This window comes from Periophthalmus magnuspinnatus, chromosome 7 (assembly GCF_009829125.3).
Source record: "Periophthalmus magnuspinnatus isolate fPerMag1 chromosome 7, fPerMag1.2.pri, whole genome shotgun sequence".
In the NCBI taxonomy this organism is placed as follows: Eukaryota; Metazoa; Chordata; class Actinopteri; order Gobiiformes; family Gobiidae; genus Periophthalmus; species Periophthalmus magnuspinnatus.
Window position 1 is genome coordinate 19389843 of NC_047132.1, and position 15857 is coordinate 19405699.

General features: G+C 38.8%; 1 protein-coding gene across 2 annotated transcripts in view; it reads left to right on the forward strand.

Moving 5' to 3' along the window:
* Positions 1-15857, forward strand: part of LOC117373448 (copine-9-like) — a 145687-nt gene that overhangs the window by 112296 nt on the left and 17534 nt on the right. For both annotated transcript variants that reach the window (XM_033969478.2, XM_055222806.1), the window contains exons 13-17: positions 1571-1624; positions 5497-5558; positions 6626-6672; positions 11828-12009; positions 14221-14348. In XM_033969478.2, coding sequence (XP_033825369.1) covers positions 1571-1624; positions 5497-5558; positions 6626-6672; positions 11828-12009; positions 14221-14348 — 473 coding nt within the window. The remainder of the gene's footprint in view (positions 1-1570; positions 1625-5496; positions 5559-6625; positions 6673-11827; positions 12010-14220; positions 14349-15857) is intronic.

Below are 15857 nucleotides of genomic sequence, written 5' to 3' on the forward strand. Positions count from 1 at the left end.
TCTGATCCATCGCAAAAGACAAAGTTTAAATCTGTCAACTGGAAAAATCGTTGTAGGAGTGAAGATGTTTCGCTGCTCATCCAAATCACTTCTTCAGTTCTGGTCAGATTACTGGTGGACACTGCCTTATATCCATCCATATCTATCTAAAGTAGTAAGTCTTTAAGTACAGTATGTAAAAGAAACAAAAGAGAACAATAGGAGGGCCATTAAAGGTTGAAACTGGAAACAATAGCTGTTTACAATTTCAGTGTAGTTAGCTCCTCCCTTCAGATAGATATAAGGCAGTGTCCACCAGCGACCAGAACTGAAGAAGCGGCTTGGATGAGCAGCGAAAAGTCTTCACTCCTACAACGATTTGTCCAGCTGACAGATTTAAACTTCGTCTTTTGCTACCTTGTGGATAGTTGATGGAAAATTGCAATTAATAGGAAAACTGACTCATGCCAATCATCTGGGAGTATGTCATCATCACTCTCTAGAATCTGAAAAACGCCAATAGGGTGTGTTTTTTCTGCCTGTGTTTAACAATATCAGCATTTTATGACATTATAATGGTGTGTTAGAAATGCTACTTTGTGTTTAAGTGTTTGCACAGTACGCACGATTTTTTAAAGAGCTTTTAACCATGGCTTCTCTTCATTAACTCAGTTGCAATTGTATCTTGAGTGATTCACGCACGCTTGAGTAACCTTTATCATCTGAAAAACCCTATTTCTTCTGACCCCCTCCACACACGCACACTATTCTGTACTGACTTTACTTTTTGAATACCTTTAGAAAATAGTGACACATGTTGAGTTCATCTGCCTTTTTGTGATAATAGGCTCTGTGGTTTTAATCGCACTTTATGGGGTTGTTGTTGTTTTTAAGTGGGTTTTAAATAGTATTATCATTTAAACAAAGTGTAAAGGGACTTCTAATATTGTAATACCATGAAATAGAGATTATTGCTGCATCTCTGGTAAGATAATGCAATCAAACTGATGTGATTTAAACCGCGAGGAGTTACATTTAAAATTAAAAAATGTGAGAGACCAATCTTCCCACTTCAAAGATGAAAAAAGAGTACTGCATGTTGTGTCAATATTGTACCGCACAACAGTTTTATACTTATTAAAAAAGTAATATTAATGCCATTTCTTTGCTAGCTGCGATTTGCCACGCATTATTTGTACTCTATGCAACATCACAGCAGCAAGCAAGCAAGCGTTTAATTAATTAATCCCCTGGAAAGTCAAAATACATTCCCCTCTATAGGCTTTTAATTACCAAATCTATAGCTGCTTTTTCATCAGAGCAAACGAAGATGGGATCCCCTGATGAGGCTGTTTATGAGCCCCCCCCCCCCCCCCCCCCCCCCCCTTCAAACAGATAGAGTCAAGAATGTGAAGGGACAGTGTAATCTGCTCACCCGGGTCCATCTCCGCTCCCCTCCTCCCTTCTTGCACACAAAACGCCATCCTCCACGACCTGTTGAATTATTCATGCTCATTATTAAACACCGGCCAAGGTATGAAGTGCTTCTACAAGTACCCACTCAATCAGTCTTTGCTCTGTCTCCCCGCAGGTTTTGAATCCCAAGAAAAAGGGCAAAAAGAAGAAATATATTAATTCCGGGACGGTGAGTATATTTGCAACTTGTTTTGACATTTTTTGGACACTTTGCAGCTGACGCGAGTAAGATCTGTGTTTGAAGCCTTGCGTGGACTTCAGGCACAACGTTATGAACACCTGTTATGTGCATTTTCACAATGTATTCTAAAAAAAGGCTTGAACATTTGATTTACATTATTATATTACACAAAACTTTAAGCTTTAAGCCAGGTTATAATGTTGTTACCTCCTCAAAAACATACCTGGAGTTGTGTTTTGTTTCATTCACTCAGAGTAACCCCTTATTATTAGTCTGTCAAAGCTCAAAATGCTCTGTTCCACCTTATGATGTCATGAAGTGGTGGTTTTCAAGTTAACAGCTACCTTTGACCTTTAGTTCAGGAGAGATAAGTGGCAATTCCAGGGCTGTAATAATCCAAATAATTCTAGTGAAGGTGTACGGAGTTTAAAAACACAATAGAGCACTTCCCGTATTACCACATGACATCACAAGGTGGAACAGAGTGTTTTCTGTTTGAGAAGAGCTCAGCCTAAATATGCAGAGTTCGTGTGTTAAACATGTGTCCAGGTATGTTTGTGATGAGGAAACATTATAACATAGATCAGAAAACAATGTAATATGGACCTTTTAATAGATATTTGATAAACAATTCCAAACCCAGGTGTTTTTCCTAGTTTATCATTTCACTAAAATTCTTATACTTGTCAAATGTTCATGTTCAAATAACTTCATTTACAATATAAGGGCTATAACAGCTGTACAAGTGGCACGACTGTTGAGTACAAGCTGTGTTTTGAGTACTTTTCACCCTTCCAAAGACTGAATATTTAGTTTGGAATTGTTTATCCCTTTGGCAACGGCACTAATTTGTTAATCCAAAGAGGTTCATCTGGTCTTCGGATCATTTTAATAGAATATTTTTTTCAGACCAAGCTTTAGTTTGTTTTCATACCTGAACATTTCAACTGCTCACTAGCGGTCTTCCTCAGAGTGGTCACATGATGGCGCTGTGTCCGGTCGCTGTCCGGTCGCTGATTTAAACAAGTTTTGGCGCTGTTTTCGTACCAGTGGAGGCAGGACGACAGTGCCATCTGCAGTCAGACTTTTTCAAGGCAGTATTCCAGGTGTGTGAGAGTAAAAAAGCCCCCTCGCCCCGGTTTAATGCGCCTTTTTACTCCGCTAGCGAGCACCGTTGTTGTGCTCTTGGGCATGACACTTAACCCACCTTATAATGTTTTCCATGACTGATTGGTAGTAGTTTGAGAGGCAGTTGGTGCAGATCATTAGCCATATCCATCATTTAGTTTGATACTATAGTTTGATACTTATGCCGAATGTGTGGAGTGATATAGTCATTTTCTTGTTCAAAACAGCACTATATAAATCCATGACATTATTATTCTTATTCTTATAAGTGTAGTGTCACAGTGAAGAGAGTTGGATGTTACCTTTTCTGATTGGTATAATTTCCTGGCAGTGTGTGTTCTTATATAGAGAAGCACAAACAGTGAGTAACTTTAATTATGTTGACAGAGGTATTTGGGGAGCCCTGGAGTGGATAATTATGTTGTTCTTGAGATTGTCAGTTCTTATTTTGTCTATTCGATTCAAACTTTTGCTTTCGTAAACTTTGGGCATCAGACAATAGACAGCTTTGAGGGGAGTTTTGTAATTATTAGCTCGCTCTGATGTACAAATATTGCTGGTTAGATAAGATCTTTTTTTTTTGTGTTAAATTCAAGGTTGAACTGACAAAACAAGCTCTCAATAAGTTCTTGCTTTGTTTCTTTCTTTTGACAGTACAAATACATGTTTTGGTGAAATCATTTGAGTATATATTTTGCGCAGGAGCCAGAAGATAAAAAATGAAAAAGTTAAAGCTGTGATGCTCCAAGAACCACAATTATAAATAAACCTAATTGGAAACCGGGCTGATACCTCTGGAGACATGGGATAAGTGGAGTTTGACCATACTAGTGTGAAAAGCAATGCCCAAATCCAAATCTAATCCAAACAAACTGGTTTACAAATGTAATAAAAACCACATTATTACAAACTGGACATTTTGAATTTGTAGGAATGGTAAATGGTTGTATTTTTAGACCTTCAAGACACTCAAAGGAACCACTCACCCATTCATACAGACGCAAGGTGGGTTAAGTGTCTTGCCCAAGGACAGAACGACACTATTCATCTGTGGGAGCTGGAATCGCACCGCCAACCTGTGGGTCAGTGGATCTGCCTGCGCCACTAATGATGTTTATGTCGCGAGCGGGATTTGAACTGCCAAGCTTTGGATCAGTGAACAAACACAAACACACTACTCTCTCCAACAGAATAAAGCTAATTTTTAGTATTATGAAACTCAGTGATTTCAGAAGCACCAGAGCCCTTGATATATAATTGCCTGGGCAGTGCTTTGCAAATTATGTATATTGTCACTGGGTTAATGACAGCGCATGTGTTCATCAACAAGCATACTGGAAAATCTAAATAAATAGTGACTAATGAAAAGACATAATGATGAAAAGGCATGATAAAACTCCAACTATTTCATTTCCTTATCATTTGTTGTATAACGTAATCCATTATTGTGAAACTACATACGTCCATTTAAGGCCATACAAAGATACATTTTGGCCAATGTATTTTTAATCAAATCACCTTGTTGCGTTTTAGAAGACCTCTATTATTGATGCACTACTCATGGAGAGTGAAAAGAGTACACTGTCTGGCATTTCTAACGAATGTCTGGTATCTTTGGACAACACGACTACACACAAACGCAAAGGTCTAAATGAGTTTGCTTTGAAAGTACTCAAAAGAATGGGATTTTTGGACTAATGCTTCTTAGCTCTTTTATATCAGGGACAAACTTTTTCAATACAAAGTGACCTGGAAACAATGTTATATTATTTATGTGGCCCTCAAGGTGGCGCTCATGGTCCAAGTCTTATGGCTAAGAATCACAATTTTAGACTAAGCTCAAAACAGGCCAAACTTTTAACTAAAAAAAAAAAAGATCTGGATTTACCTATTGCTAAAAAATCTTCATAAAGTTTGTAACAATAGAACACGACAAACCCAAATCATTTCATATTGGTACTCATAAGTTTTAGGTTGAAAATGTAATTTCAGATAAAGGATAGGGGTCACTGTATGAGCAATTATTACTTTTGAAAGAAATACCCATCATATTCAAACCTTCGTGACATAGACCAGATCCAATTTGTAAGATAATAATCATATGCTGTGCAAGAGAACAATGTTTTATTGGGAGAAAATTATTCAACTTTACTTTATTTTGCTGAAAGAGACTTTATACCTGTTTTGTTTCATTTGGATAGGCTCAAAAATGGTGATATTCACTTCAAACGTGGTCAAAAGATCTTAAAAAATATTGCATAGAAATGTTAACTGCCCATCCACCTCAACTTTAAATGTTTAATAATAACAATAATGCGTTAGTCTTACAGTATATAGTGCTTTTCAAGACACTTAAAGTCGCTTCACAGTTTCACGCATTATTCACTCAGTCCATACTAGGCAGAGGTAAGCACTCATGAAGTGTCTTGCCTAAGGACACAGCAACAGTTTTGCCATAGATGCCCCACCGTATCTCCCATCCAAGTACCATCCAGACCCTGCCCATAGCTTCTGAGTTCTGACAAGATCAGGCTTTGACAAGTAGCTTTGGAAAGTTTAGCTTGATGTTACATGAACCCAACCTACGTAAATAACACTGTCACACATCAAGTACTTTTCTGTCTTATCCCACTCTGCTCTTTTGTTGTCACCAACGTTGTTCCAAAATCATTAAAGTAAATGTTTACGTTGTATTGTCTTACTTTCTTGGCAATAGTGTTTTTATGTTCCAGGTGACACTCCTGTCCTTCAAAGTGGAGTCAGAATACACCTTTGTGGACTTCATCCGTGGGGGGTGAGTGGAATTTTAACAAACTTCCTACACACCCAGAATCTCTAGCAGCTTGGGTCTGTGCAATGTGTTCACGATTTCAATTTCCACACATCCCATTGTGAGATTCCAGTTTATATAAGTTCTCTGTCGGGAATAATGCCTTTTTTTGTTCATTCTTGTTTGTAAATAACTAATTTATTCACTGCGCTCACTTTTAATTACTGGTTTAATTTGCGCTGGCTAATTAGATCTCCAAAATGGCGAGGAAAATATTGGCTTTCCATACTAATGAGACACTGAACCGCTACCCGTAGACAGACTCAGGACTGAGCACATAGAGTGTAATAGATCATGTACCATCACTTGCTGTACTTGCACACCAAAAACCTGATCATTATCTGATTTCTGGCGTTATCAAATTATTGAAATGTCATGTATACAGTTCCATCATCGAGTAATCGGATTCATTTTGGATTGTTCCTGACTGCGCTGGTTTTGATGAGGAAATTTATGTAGGAAGAGATTTTTTTAAAGGTCCTATATTATGCAAAATTGACTCTTGTGAGCTGTAAGCCATGTTATAATGCCTTTACCTTATTATTAGTTTACATCTCCAAAGCTCAAAATGCTCTGTTCCACCTTGTGATGTCGTGAAGCGGTAGTTTTTAAGTTTCAGCTACGTTTTAGCGTTTTTTCAGTAGAGATTGGCAGTTCCAGGGCTGAAATGATCCAAATAATTCTAGTGAAGCTGTATGGAGTTTAAAAACACGGTGGAGCACTTCCTGTATTACCTCATGGCATCACAAGATGGAACAGAGCGTTTCGAGAGAAGAATATGCAGGATTTGTGTGTTAAGCATATGTGAATGAAACAAAACACAACTCCAGTGATGTTTTTGATGAGAAAACTACATTATAACATCAGATCAGATCAGGAAATAGCGTTTGAAAGTTATTAGAGTTATTATAAAACATAACACATGCCATCAGATGTTTTTGTGATCTACTTTAGCTAGTTATTTGATTTTTTTACTGGGTATGTAATTTTTTTTTTAACCATTTAAATTTTTTATTCTCTCTTTGCTCCAGAACACAGCTCAACTTCACAGTGGCTATTGACTTCACAGCATCCAATGGTAAGTGACTGCGGATGTCTGTCGCTTCCGGTAATGGGGATGATTGCTGCAATAGTGACATGGAGAAGAACCAGTTCATACAGGGACATATGCAATGTTCTGACTTGAGGGAGCTGTCACTGTCACAGCACAAGACAAGACAAATCAAATGAAAATCAGACTTTGGGAACTCTTCAATGTGAGATTGAAACTGGAGCTGGAGATGCAGTCAAACTTTAAAAACACAGAGTGGAGCGGTTACAACATGTCACTGCTCAGTTTAACAATATGCTGAATGTAACGCTTAGCTCCAGTGTAGTTTTTATGTCTGAACTTTAGCATGTAGATTTCATTATGATAGTATAAAATTAGTCTTAACTCCTAAAGGGATTTTATAGAGCAATTATTTATAGTAAATGTGCAAAAACATCTGGTTGGTAATCCATCTCCTGTGTTACATTTGGACACTTTTTTACCTCTGTGTAATCCCCCAATCATCCAGGTATGATCCATAGTAAAAGAAAATAATCAAATCTGTTAACTGGACAAAAGTTATTGATTGATTGAAGATGCTCATCCAAGCCGCTTCTTCAGTTCTGGTAAGATTACTGGTGAACACTGATCCATATTTAGCGTAATCATTCAGGCCCCTAATGGTTGCCCTCATATGTTTTAGCATACTGGTTAGCCCTGTTGTTTTCCTTTTTTGATTTAGGTCTGAGTTATAAATGAGGATAAATGATGTCTAAGCCCCTCATTCTCCTTTGTTCAAAAATAGATTGTCTTTCTTAACAAAAATGCCGGTATATTCCCCATCTCAAAGCCACTAACCACTCCTTTGAAGATAGTGAGGTACAGATCTTAGCCAAAGAAAAAAAAAAAGAAATGGTTTGAGAGGAGAGTTAAAGGTGCAACTTTTTCCCCTGTACAGTATATATATTTTAAATTGCGCATATTCTGGTAGTGTTTTTTTTCCTAGTTTTAGATCATAGAAGTTAGTCCTATTTTCACTTATATTTTTCTTATTTCTATTTGCAAAAGATGAAGTTTAAATATGTCAACTGGACAAATCATTGTAAGAGTTAAGACACTTTAGCTGCTCATCCAATCATCTTCTTCAGTTCTGGTCAGATTGCTGGTGGAGACTGCCTTATATCTATCTGAAGGGAGGAGCTAACTACACTGAAACTGTAAATATCTATTGTCTCCAGTTTCAGATGAGACTAACCTATTCAGCCCTTAACGACCCTGCTATTGTTCTCATTGTTCTGGGTCTGAGGGTGGAGTTGTAGATGGGGGAGAGATGTCTTAGGCCCCTCAGGATTCTTTTTCCTAACAAAAATAGCTTCTTTAACTCCCCTCTCTAGCTAAGATCTGAACTTCACTATCTTCAAAGGACTGGTTAGTGGCTTTGACATAGAGATGCACGGCGGACTGGGGTCCAGAGGAACTCTCCCGCCAGTGTAGGTACATCCCCTTATGGAGAAGCTGTTTAGTTTCTCCAATGTAACGCTCACTGCACTCTTCACTACACTGAATGGAAAGGACTACATTACTTTGTTTATGGCTCGGGGTTTTGTCCTTAAGGTGAACCAGTTTTTGTCTTAAAGTGTTTGTGGGTTTGAAAGAGACAGGAATCTCATGCTGTCTGAAAATTCTCTGAAGTTTTTCAGACACACCCGCTGTGTAAGGAATAGTTCTCACCTTTCCTTCTGGGTTCAGATTCCCTGTTGTCCTGTTTTTTAGCTCTCTTAGATCTATTGAAGCCCTCTTTGGCTATCCACAAGCAGAGAGGGCTTTTTCCACGTGTTGTTCCTCCTTTACTTTTCACTCTGTGTTTGCCGGCACCACTTGAGCTCTGTGTTGTAAAGTATGCATATCTCCGAGTTTCTGCTGCAGTGGATGCTGTGAATCAAATTTCACACCATATTTCTAGTTAGTCATTAGTTGAATTAGAATTTTTGCCAATTTTTTGTATATATTTAGTGAAGTATTCTTTTTGTAGTTTTGCTCCTGGTCCTTTTTGTTTCCCGCACCCAGGAGCTTTTAAATAGTGTGTGCCCTGGTGTGCTGACTAGTTGTTTGTTTCGTTAGGGCTGGGACAGTTCTAGCTCCGACGGCCTTGTACGGGGTTGTATTGCTCAGTGCATCGGCGTTTTTATATTGGCTGGCCCACCTTGGTCTTTTTCGTTCTTTTTTTGAGGGGCAGCACGGGGTATGTTTAGAGTTTTTTCCACATCTTTAAAAAAACAAATGCATTCTAATGGTGAATGAGCTCGCAATTCCACATATCTGACCTGTAAAGACAGATACGTTTAATGCCTTACTGTAGAATATTCCAGGAAAACCAAGTGATAAGCACAAAAGTTACATTGAACACTTCAAAATCTGTGTTTCTGTTCAATCCCTGACGCACGCTTCGTCATCAAGTATACATCAAATTAAAATAAACATGTGCAGAAGTGTTTTTCATAAGATAAATCATAGATAAATCATCTGGCATGCTGCAATAATCATTATAACTTCAAAGCAAAAGTTGGAAGCCACACTGTAAGCGAATGTCCCCAAACCAACTCATTTCCAATTTTCAAACTTCTATCAGCTCCAAACATTCACTACAACAGGTTTGATTCGCTTTGTGCGCAGTCCTCCATCTCTGACCTAATAGCCCACCTGCCAGCATAAAAGATTCATTCTCCCACCCACTTTACCTCTGAATGCTTCACTTCTTTTGTTTTCATTTACATCCCTTTTCCCATTCTCCGAGTTCTTTCGGATCGGCTCTTGTTTCTGTAATAACTGTGACGGCGTGTACAGTCATTTAGCATCTGCGTGCATGTTATTGTTTGCACCTCTGCTTTTATCTTTTCTCTATAGAGCTGTGGGTTAGCGTCGCCCGCTGAGAGAAGCGGTGAGCCGTGCGGTGCGTTCAGGGCCCCGTTAATGTGTGGGTTTTTTCGGCGGCCGATAGCACGTGGAGCACCTGTGGCACTGTGGGGAGCGGGTTTTGATTAGTATTCAAATGTATTAGCGGGAGGTGTGACTGTAGCATGCAGCCATCAAGCATAATCAAATCAGAGTGTGTTGTTTTTTTTCATCCTTTGTTCTAGTGATGGAGAGAATAAATAAAAGTGGAGCAGAAATGTATTTGAAAAAAAGAATGATGAATATTTACATTGTTGTCAGATTTTTGATGTTTGTAATCTAGGCCATCCCGGAAACTTTTCACAGCAAGTAGCAGGTCAAAAAAATAAAAAATAAAAAATGGCTTGTCAAGTATTAAATTAGATATTTCTTGAACTAAAGCAGTTTCACACCACCAGGGTATTAACCTTATATTCAAGGTAAAATACTTTAATGACATTGTATCTTTTTGACATGTGTGATACTACTAACTATTTGATTTTTATTATGCAATATTAAGTTATTCCTCACCAGTGTTGGATGAAGTACTCAATTGTCTCAAGTAAAAGTACAGATACTAGAGCAAAAAAACCAACAAAAAAACAAAACACACAACTGAAAGTAAAAGTATCAAATGAAAAAATCCAGTTAAGTAAAAGTATTAAAGTACCTGTTTAAAAATGTACATAAAGAGTAAAATGTAAAAGTACAGATTCCCAAAATATATACTTAAGTTTTCAAGCGTGAGTTTTTGTTGTAATGACTGATGAGGGACCAAAGAGACAGAACTCGGGGAATAGTTTGACAATGATAGTTGAGCGGGGTTGTTTGCAGTAGTCAAGGAGTAGATCGTGGGCAGCAGGGTCAGAGATGAGGTGAGCAGTACTGGTAGAGGTGAGCTGGATCAGAGGGTGTGAGGTTTGTACAGGTCGTGGAGAGCTGGGTCAGAGACAGAGGAGCTGAGTAGGTCCAGGGAGCGGGATCTGATGAGGAGCAAAAACATGCAATGTAGAAATGAGTGTCAAAATGCAAAAACAAGAGACTGAGCCGAGCAGAGCTGTACCACTGTGAATACACAGACGATCTGGCGCTGAGTGTCAGGTCCTGGCTCCCTTTGTCCTCCCCAGGTGCAGCTTAATTGGCAATTAGTGCATGGGAGGAGCCTGAGTCTCCGCCCAGCTCCTGGCTCTGACACAGAAGGGAGAGGGAAAACAGCACAAAAACACGAAGCAAACTGGGATCTTGACAGGTTTGGAGTTTTTCCGTCACGCCACTGTTAGCAACAACTAGCATGCTAACACCGCACCAGCATTACTTCCTTGTTTGTGGATGATAAAATGCTTTATAATTAAATACAGCCATCAAACAGTGGTAAAAATAAATAAATAAATGTATGACATATTTATGTATTGCATTAAGGGCCCACCATGTAGTACTTCTGGTAGTTGCCGCGTACTTCGAAACATTCTCCGTACTAACAAGTTACAAGCCTCTTTGACAAGCAAGTCCTCTCACAGTGGCATATGTTGGCTGAAATGTTACGCATTGGAGATTTAAAGCTCTCATTTTATAATTTTATAGTTTAATCTATAATTTTGCTCATAACTTTTAGTCAGAATAATAACATAATTATACTTGGGCTTTTTTAATTAGCCTTAACTGTGAAAATGGAGCGACAGAATAATCACTATTAGTATTTGTTTTAATTACTTCAAATAACTTTCTTTTTAATTTTAGGAACAAACACATGTTAATTTGCTTCAGTCTCTATGATTAGCTATTACAAAATCTGGAGTTTTCTTATTGCGCACTGTTCATGTCAGTTGTTCGTTAAAATGGGAGCTTGATGAACGTGATATTTGCCTATTGTGCCGTGATCAGCACTGGCTAAACTGCACGAAAAAGTACATTTCACATCTGGTAAACAGTTTTGAAGTTTTCTGGATACTACTGAGTTACAATATTAGATTGAAGAGGACTTTCATCATGAATTTCATGGTATCAGTGATTGAATACACATAGCTGAGTAAACATATCTCCAAATCCACACATCTGGCAGTGACTGATTTCTATCACATTATCCCAGTGTGTTGCTTGGTTACGTAATTGTATTCACCCCTTTGAAATGAAAAACATGAATGGGTTAGTTGTTTTCTTGTTTCTCGAGGCAATGTCCCAGCTCCAAATGCCAGTACGTTTCATGCAGATCTCGTAGCAGATAAAAAATGTCATAATGCACTTCTCATACATGTTTATATGTTTGTTTTTCCAGGTAATCCTTCACAGCCCACCTCTCTGCATTATATGAGCCCGTACCAGATGAACGCTTACGCCATGGCCCTGAAAGCAGTGGGCGAGATTATCCAGGACTACGACAGTGACAAGCTCTTCCCTGCCTACGGCTTTGGGGCTAAGCTGCCCCCCGACGGCAAAATCTCTCATGCGTTTCCACTGGTAAGGCACACAGCGGCCCCCATTGGCCCCTAGTGTATGGCACCTCCACACACACACACACACACACAGGGATCAGGTCGGGCCGGGCGGGGTCCAACCTCGAGTGGCGCTGTGACTGCAGCTGCTCTCTCAAGTTGAAAAGTTGTCTCATCTGCTGTCAGCGGGATCTCCCAGCATCCCCTTCACTTCCTCCTTCAGACTCCTGAGGGAGACGCAGGCCAGGCATTCTGCTCCAGGAGACAAGCAGGAGACACACCCTCCTCATCCACATCATCTCAGTGTGTCTGTGTTTGTTTATGCTTGCCAAGAGAACTGTGCCCCCATTAATAATGCAGGGCTTGATAAATAGAAGTCAAGCAAACTGAAATATAAATGTTTTTTTCTCCAAAACTATGACACAAAGTTACTTATAGATTGAGGGTGCGTTCCCACTGCCACTCCTACTGTACTCAAGGTAGCCGTGATGTGAAAGCGACTGAACTCAAGCTGTAATGGGGATAGTGCTAAACTATTCCAGAGGTCTATCGTCCCAGAGGCAGTTTCTGATGAGAACCATAATGGACATGCAGCGGGCACTCTTCAATACCATGATAAAGACGCTGTTATCTTAGACCAGAACAATGGCTCCAGATTGGCAGAAAAAGTTTAATTAACTTTCGAAAAAAGACTTTGCTCTGCTGGTTTCTTTACTTTATCCTTCACTTTCCTATTAGAATTGTTGTTTTGAAAGACATCTGTGAACACAAAGCCTTCCACTGTTCCAGGGCTCTCTGTCATGTCAGTTTGTGTTTACCTTTCTGTAAAGTGAGTTAAGAGATGTTTTGGGGTTTTTTGATAGGAAATGCTATATGATTATTTGAATATGGTTCTTGCAATGTTTTCATCTTGTAGTTTTAGTTGAAAAAAACGATGCAAAAACTATTCTTTTTAGAACTTTAGCGTTTTAGTGGCCAACGTTTAATTCCCCGTCCCTCTCAACACATAACAGAGTACGTCATCAGCCTAGATATAGCCGACAGACACAAAACTCACTTGTGACAGATGCTGGAATATAAACAAATGGATTATGGATAAAGTGGCATTTCAAGAGGATTTTCAATGCCAGCTGCACCTGCAGGTCCAGTGCTTTTACAGATCTCTTTTGTTTTTCTTTTATGCTGTTTGCGTCCTTGAGTCTGGGTGTGGTGGCGTGTTAGCTGCGTTTCACGTGTGTGGTTCTAAAGTGTGAATATGATCTTGTTAGTCTGTATGTCCATGCTCATGTGTTTATGTTGACAGCGTGGGGGTGAGGGTCGACTGGACTTGTGAGTAAGGGGAGAGATGTGCTGTGTCCCTGTCAGTGGTGGATCACTCAGTTTTGTACTCAAGTAAAAGTATCACATGTTAAAGTAATTAAGTAGCTGTTTAATAAATGTACTTTTAGTGTAAGTGTTGTTAATTCTTTTAAGTGTTAAATATAGTGATATTGAAAAAAATAAGTAAAATAAAATACAATTAAAAAAATAAAATAAAATAAATAAATAATACAGATTTTGGTCAACAGTAGCAATGTGATTTTTTAATGGATTTTGTTAATTTATTTTTGTTTGCTGTAAAAACTTTAATTAAATAAAATCATATGAAAAGTTATTTTTACTTTATTCCAGTTCAAAAATGTCATGGAACAGAAAGTACAGATATCTGCTCTCAAATGTAGTGAAGTAAAAGTAAAAAGTATCCACTGTAAAAAGTTACTTCACTACTAAAATTGTACTTACACCAAGTAATGTACTTTATTACTTGTGCTTCATTACCTTCCACCCCTGGTTCTTGTTCTATGAGACTGAAGTTGTCAGGTAATAGTAACAATGGTTGTGTCTAGTGATGTTAAGTGAGATAATGACACATATTTAGAAAATGATACCAACAATATTGATTTTAGTTTAGCTTATTACAAAATCCAGTGATCTCTCAGTTGTACAGGTAGGTTCCATAACAAAAGAAAATTCTATGGTGTCAACGGGACAAAGTTTGAAGACTTTTCACCGCTCATCCAAGTGGCTTCTTCAGTTACGGCCCGTTTAAGAAAGTACATCATGTTAACCAAACAACCTTGAAGCAATCTTGAGTTTATAATTGGGGCCCATAGATTTATTGATACAGATAATGCACAATACTGCTACATATCTTCCAATCTGACTCATTTCCTTTTCATATTGTATTTTTTGTCAGAACGGGGACAGTGAGAACCCAAACTGCGTGGGTATCGAGGGCGTGCTAGAGTCCTACTTCCAGAGCCTGCGAACGGTCCAGCTGTACGGCCCCACCAACTTCGCCCCCGTCATCAACAAAGTGGCCAAGTGAGTTTCGTTTCCATCACCTCCAAAACCCCATCCAAACGAGATGCAGCGTCTCTTCTGTGTTCTTCTGTGTTCTTCTGTGTACTAGGCCTGATTAACGAGAGGCAGTAATGAATAGCATGAGTCACAGCTTGTTGGAGCGACAGATTAAAGAGTTTATTTACGGGGGCATGCCAATCCGAGTAGGATCAAAGATGAGGTTCAAAATCCCGCTGGCTATTAGTCAAATCCCCCATGCCTCACGTGGGAGCATTTATTAGGAAATTAATTGCTACATGAGGAAAAAAAAAGTCCCTAAAGCTTTCTGTTAGTACATGTTTTAAGTCTCTAAAGGCAAAGCTTCAGATGTGAATTTTTGCTACATTTTGATTTGGGAGAATTCAGATTTTCAGTTTGTAAATACGTTTGTGCCTAGGTTGCGCCTACGTTTTAGTTAGCGACTCTCAAGATGTCTAAAAAGGTTGGAGTAGTACCAAATCTATAACCAAGACTTTTTCAGGTTTAAATTTAGACTGTATTCGTCCAAAATATGCCTAAAATAGGACTTCAATACAATAAGCTACAAAATTTCTAATCAAAAACGAAAATATGGATCCAGCTATTTGAGAATGGTAGCGTTTGAAAATGGCTTCGACACGGGAGCCAACACGTTTTGATTTTAGACATCTACCTCTGCCTCTACCAAGACCACAACTGTTTACAGACATGTGACAGTGGACAAACACTCCCTTCGTAGTTTGTCCACTGATCCGAAGGTTGGCGGTTCGAATCCAGCTCTCGACATAAACATCGTTGGTTGGTCAGATCGATTGACCCACAGGCTGGCGAATGCTGTCACTTAGCCCACCTCGCCCCTAGGATCTGTGTACACTGGTGTGAGAACATGTGCGTGAATGGATGATTCCTTGATGTAAAGTGCTTTGAGTGCCTTGAAGGTGGAAAAGTGCTATATATAAATAAAAATGTGACCAGTGATCATTTACCAACCATTTGAGATTCATAGCATTTATCTGAAAAAAGCTTCTGGATGGGAGCTGGAACGTTTTGTTTTTAAATGTCTTTTTAACACACTGAATAGATAGAGACATGCAAATACAACTACACAGAGATAAAAATGACATCATAAAATTGTCTTATTATCAAGAATAGTGCAGAGACTGTGCCAAAGAAACCACTGGATCATGTTCGATATATAAGATTGTTTACGTGTATGTGAACTAGATAAAAAAAAGATATATTTCACCTACTTATTTCACCGCTTTGATATTGAAATTGAATACACTACCCGTTCCACTCCATCTTTTTTAAAACTATCCAGCAGCATTATAAGGTGAAGGACGTGGAAAGACGCTTCATCCATCTTATATCTCTCAGACAAAGGAATCGAAGATTTTGCTGATCTCTGTAAGGACTGTGGAGAGAGCAGTGCTGTTTTTTTTTTTTCCTGTGCTTGTTATTTTTGAAGGGCCTCTCAGTAGCTCAAGGTTGGAGATTTTTAGGCGGTAAACA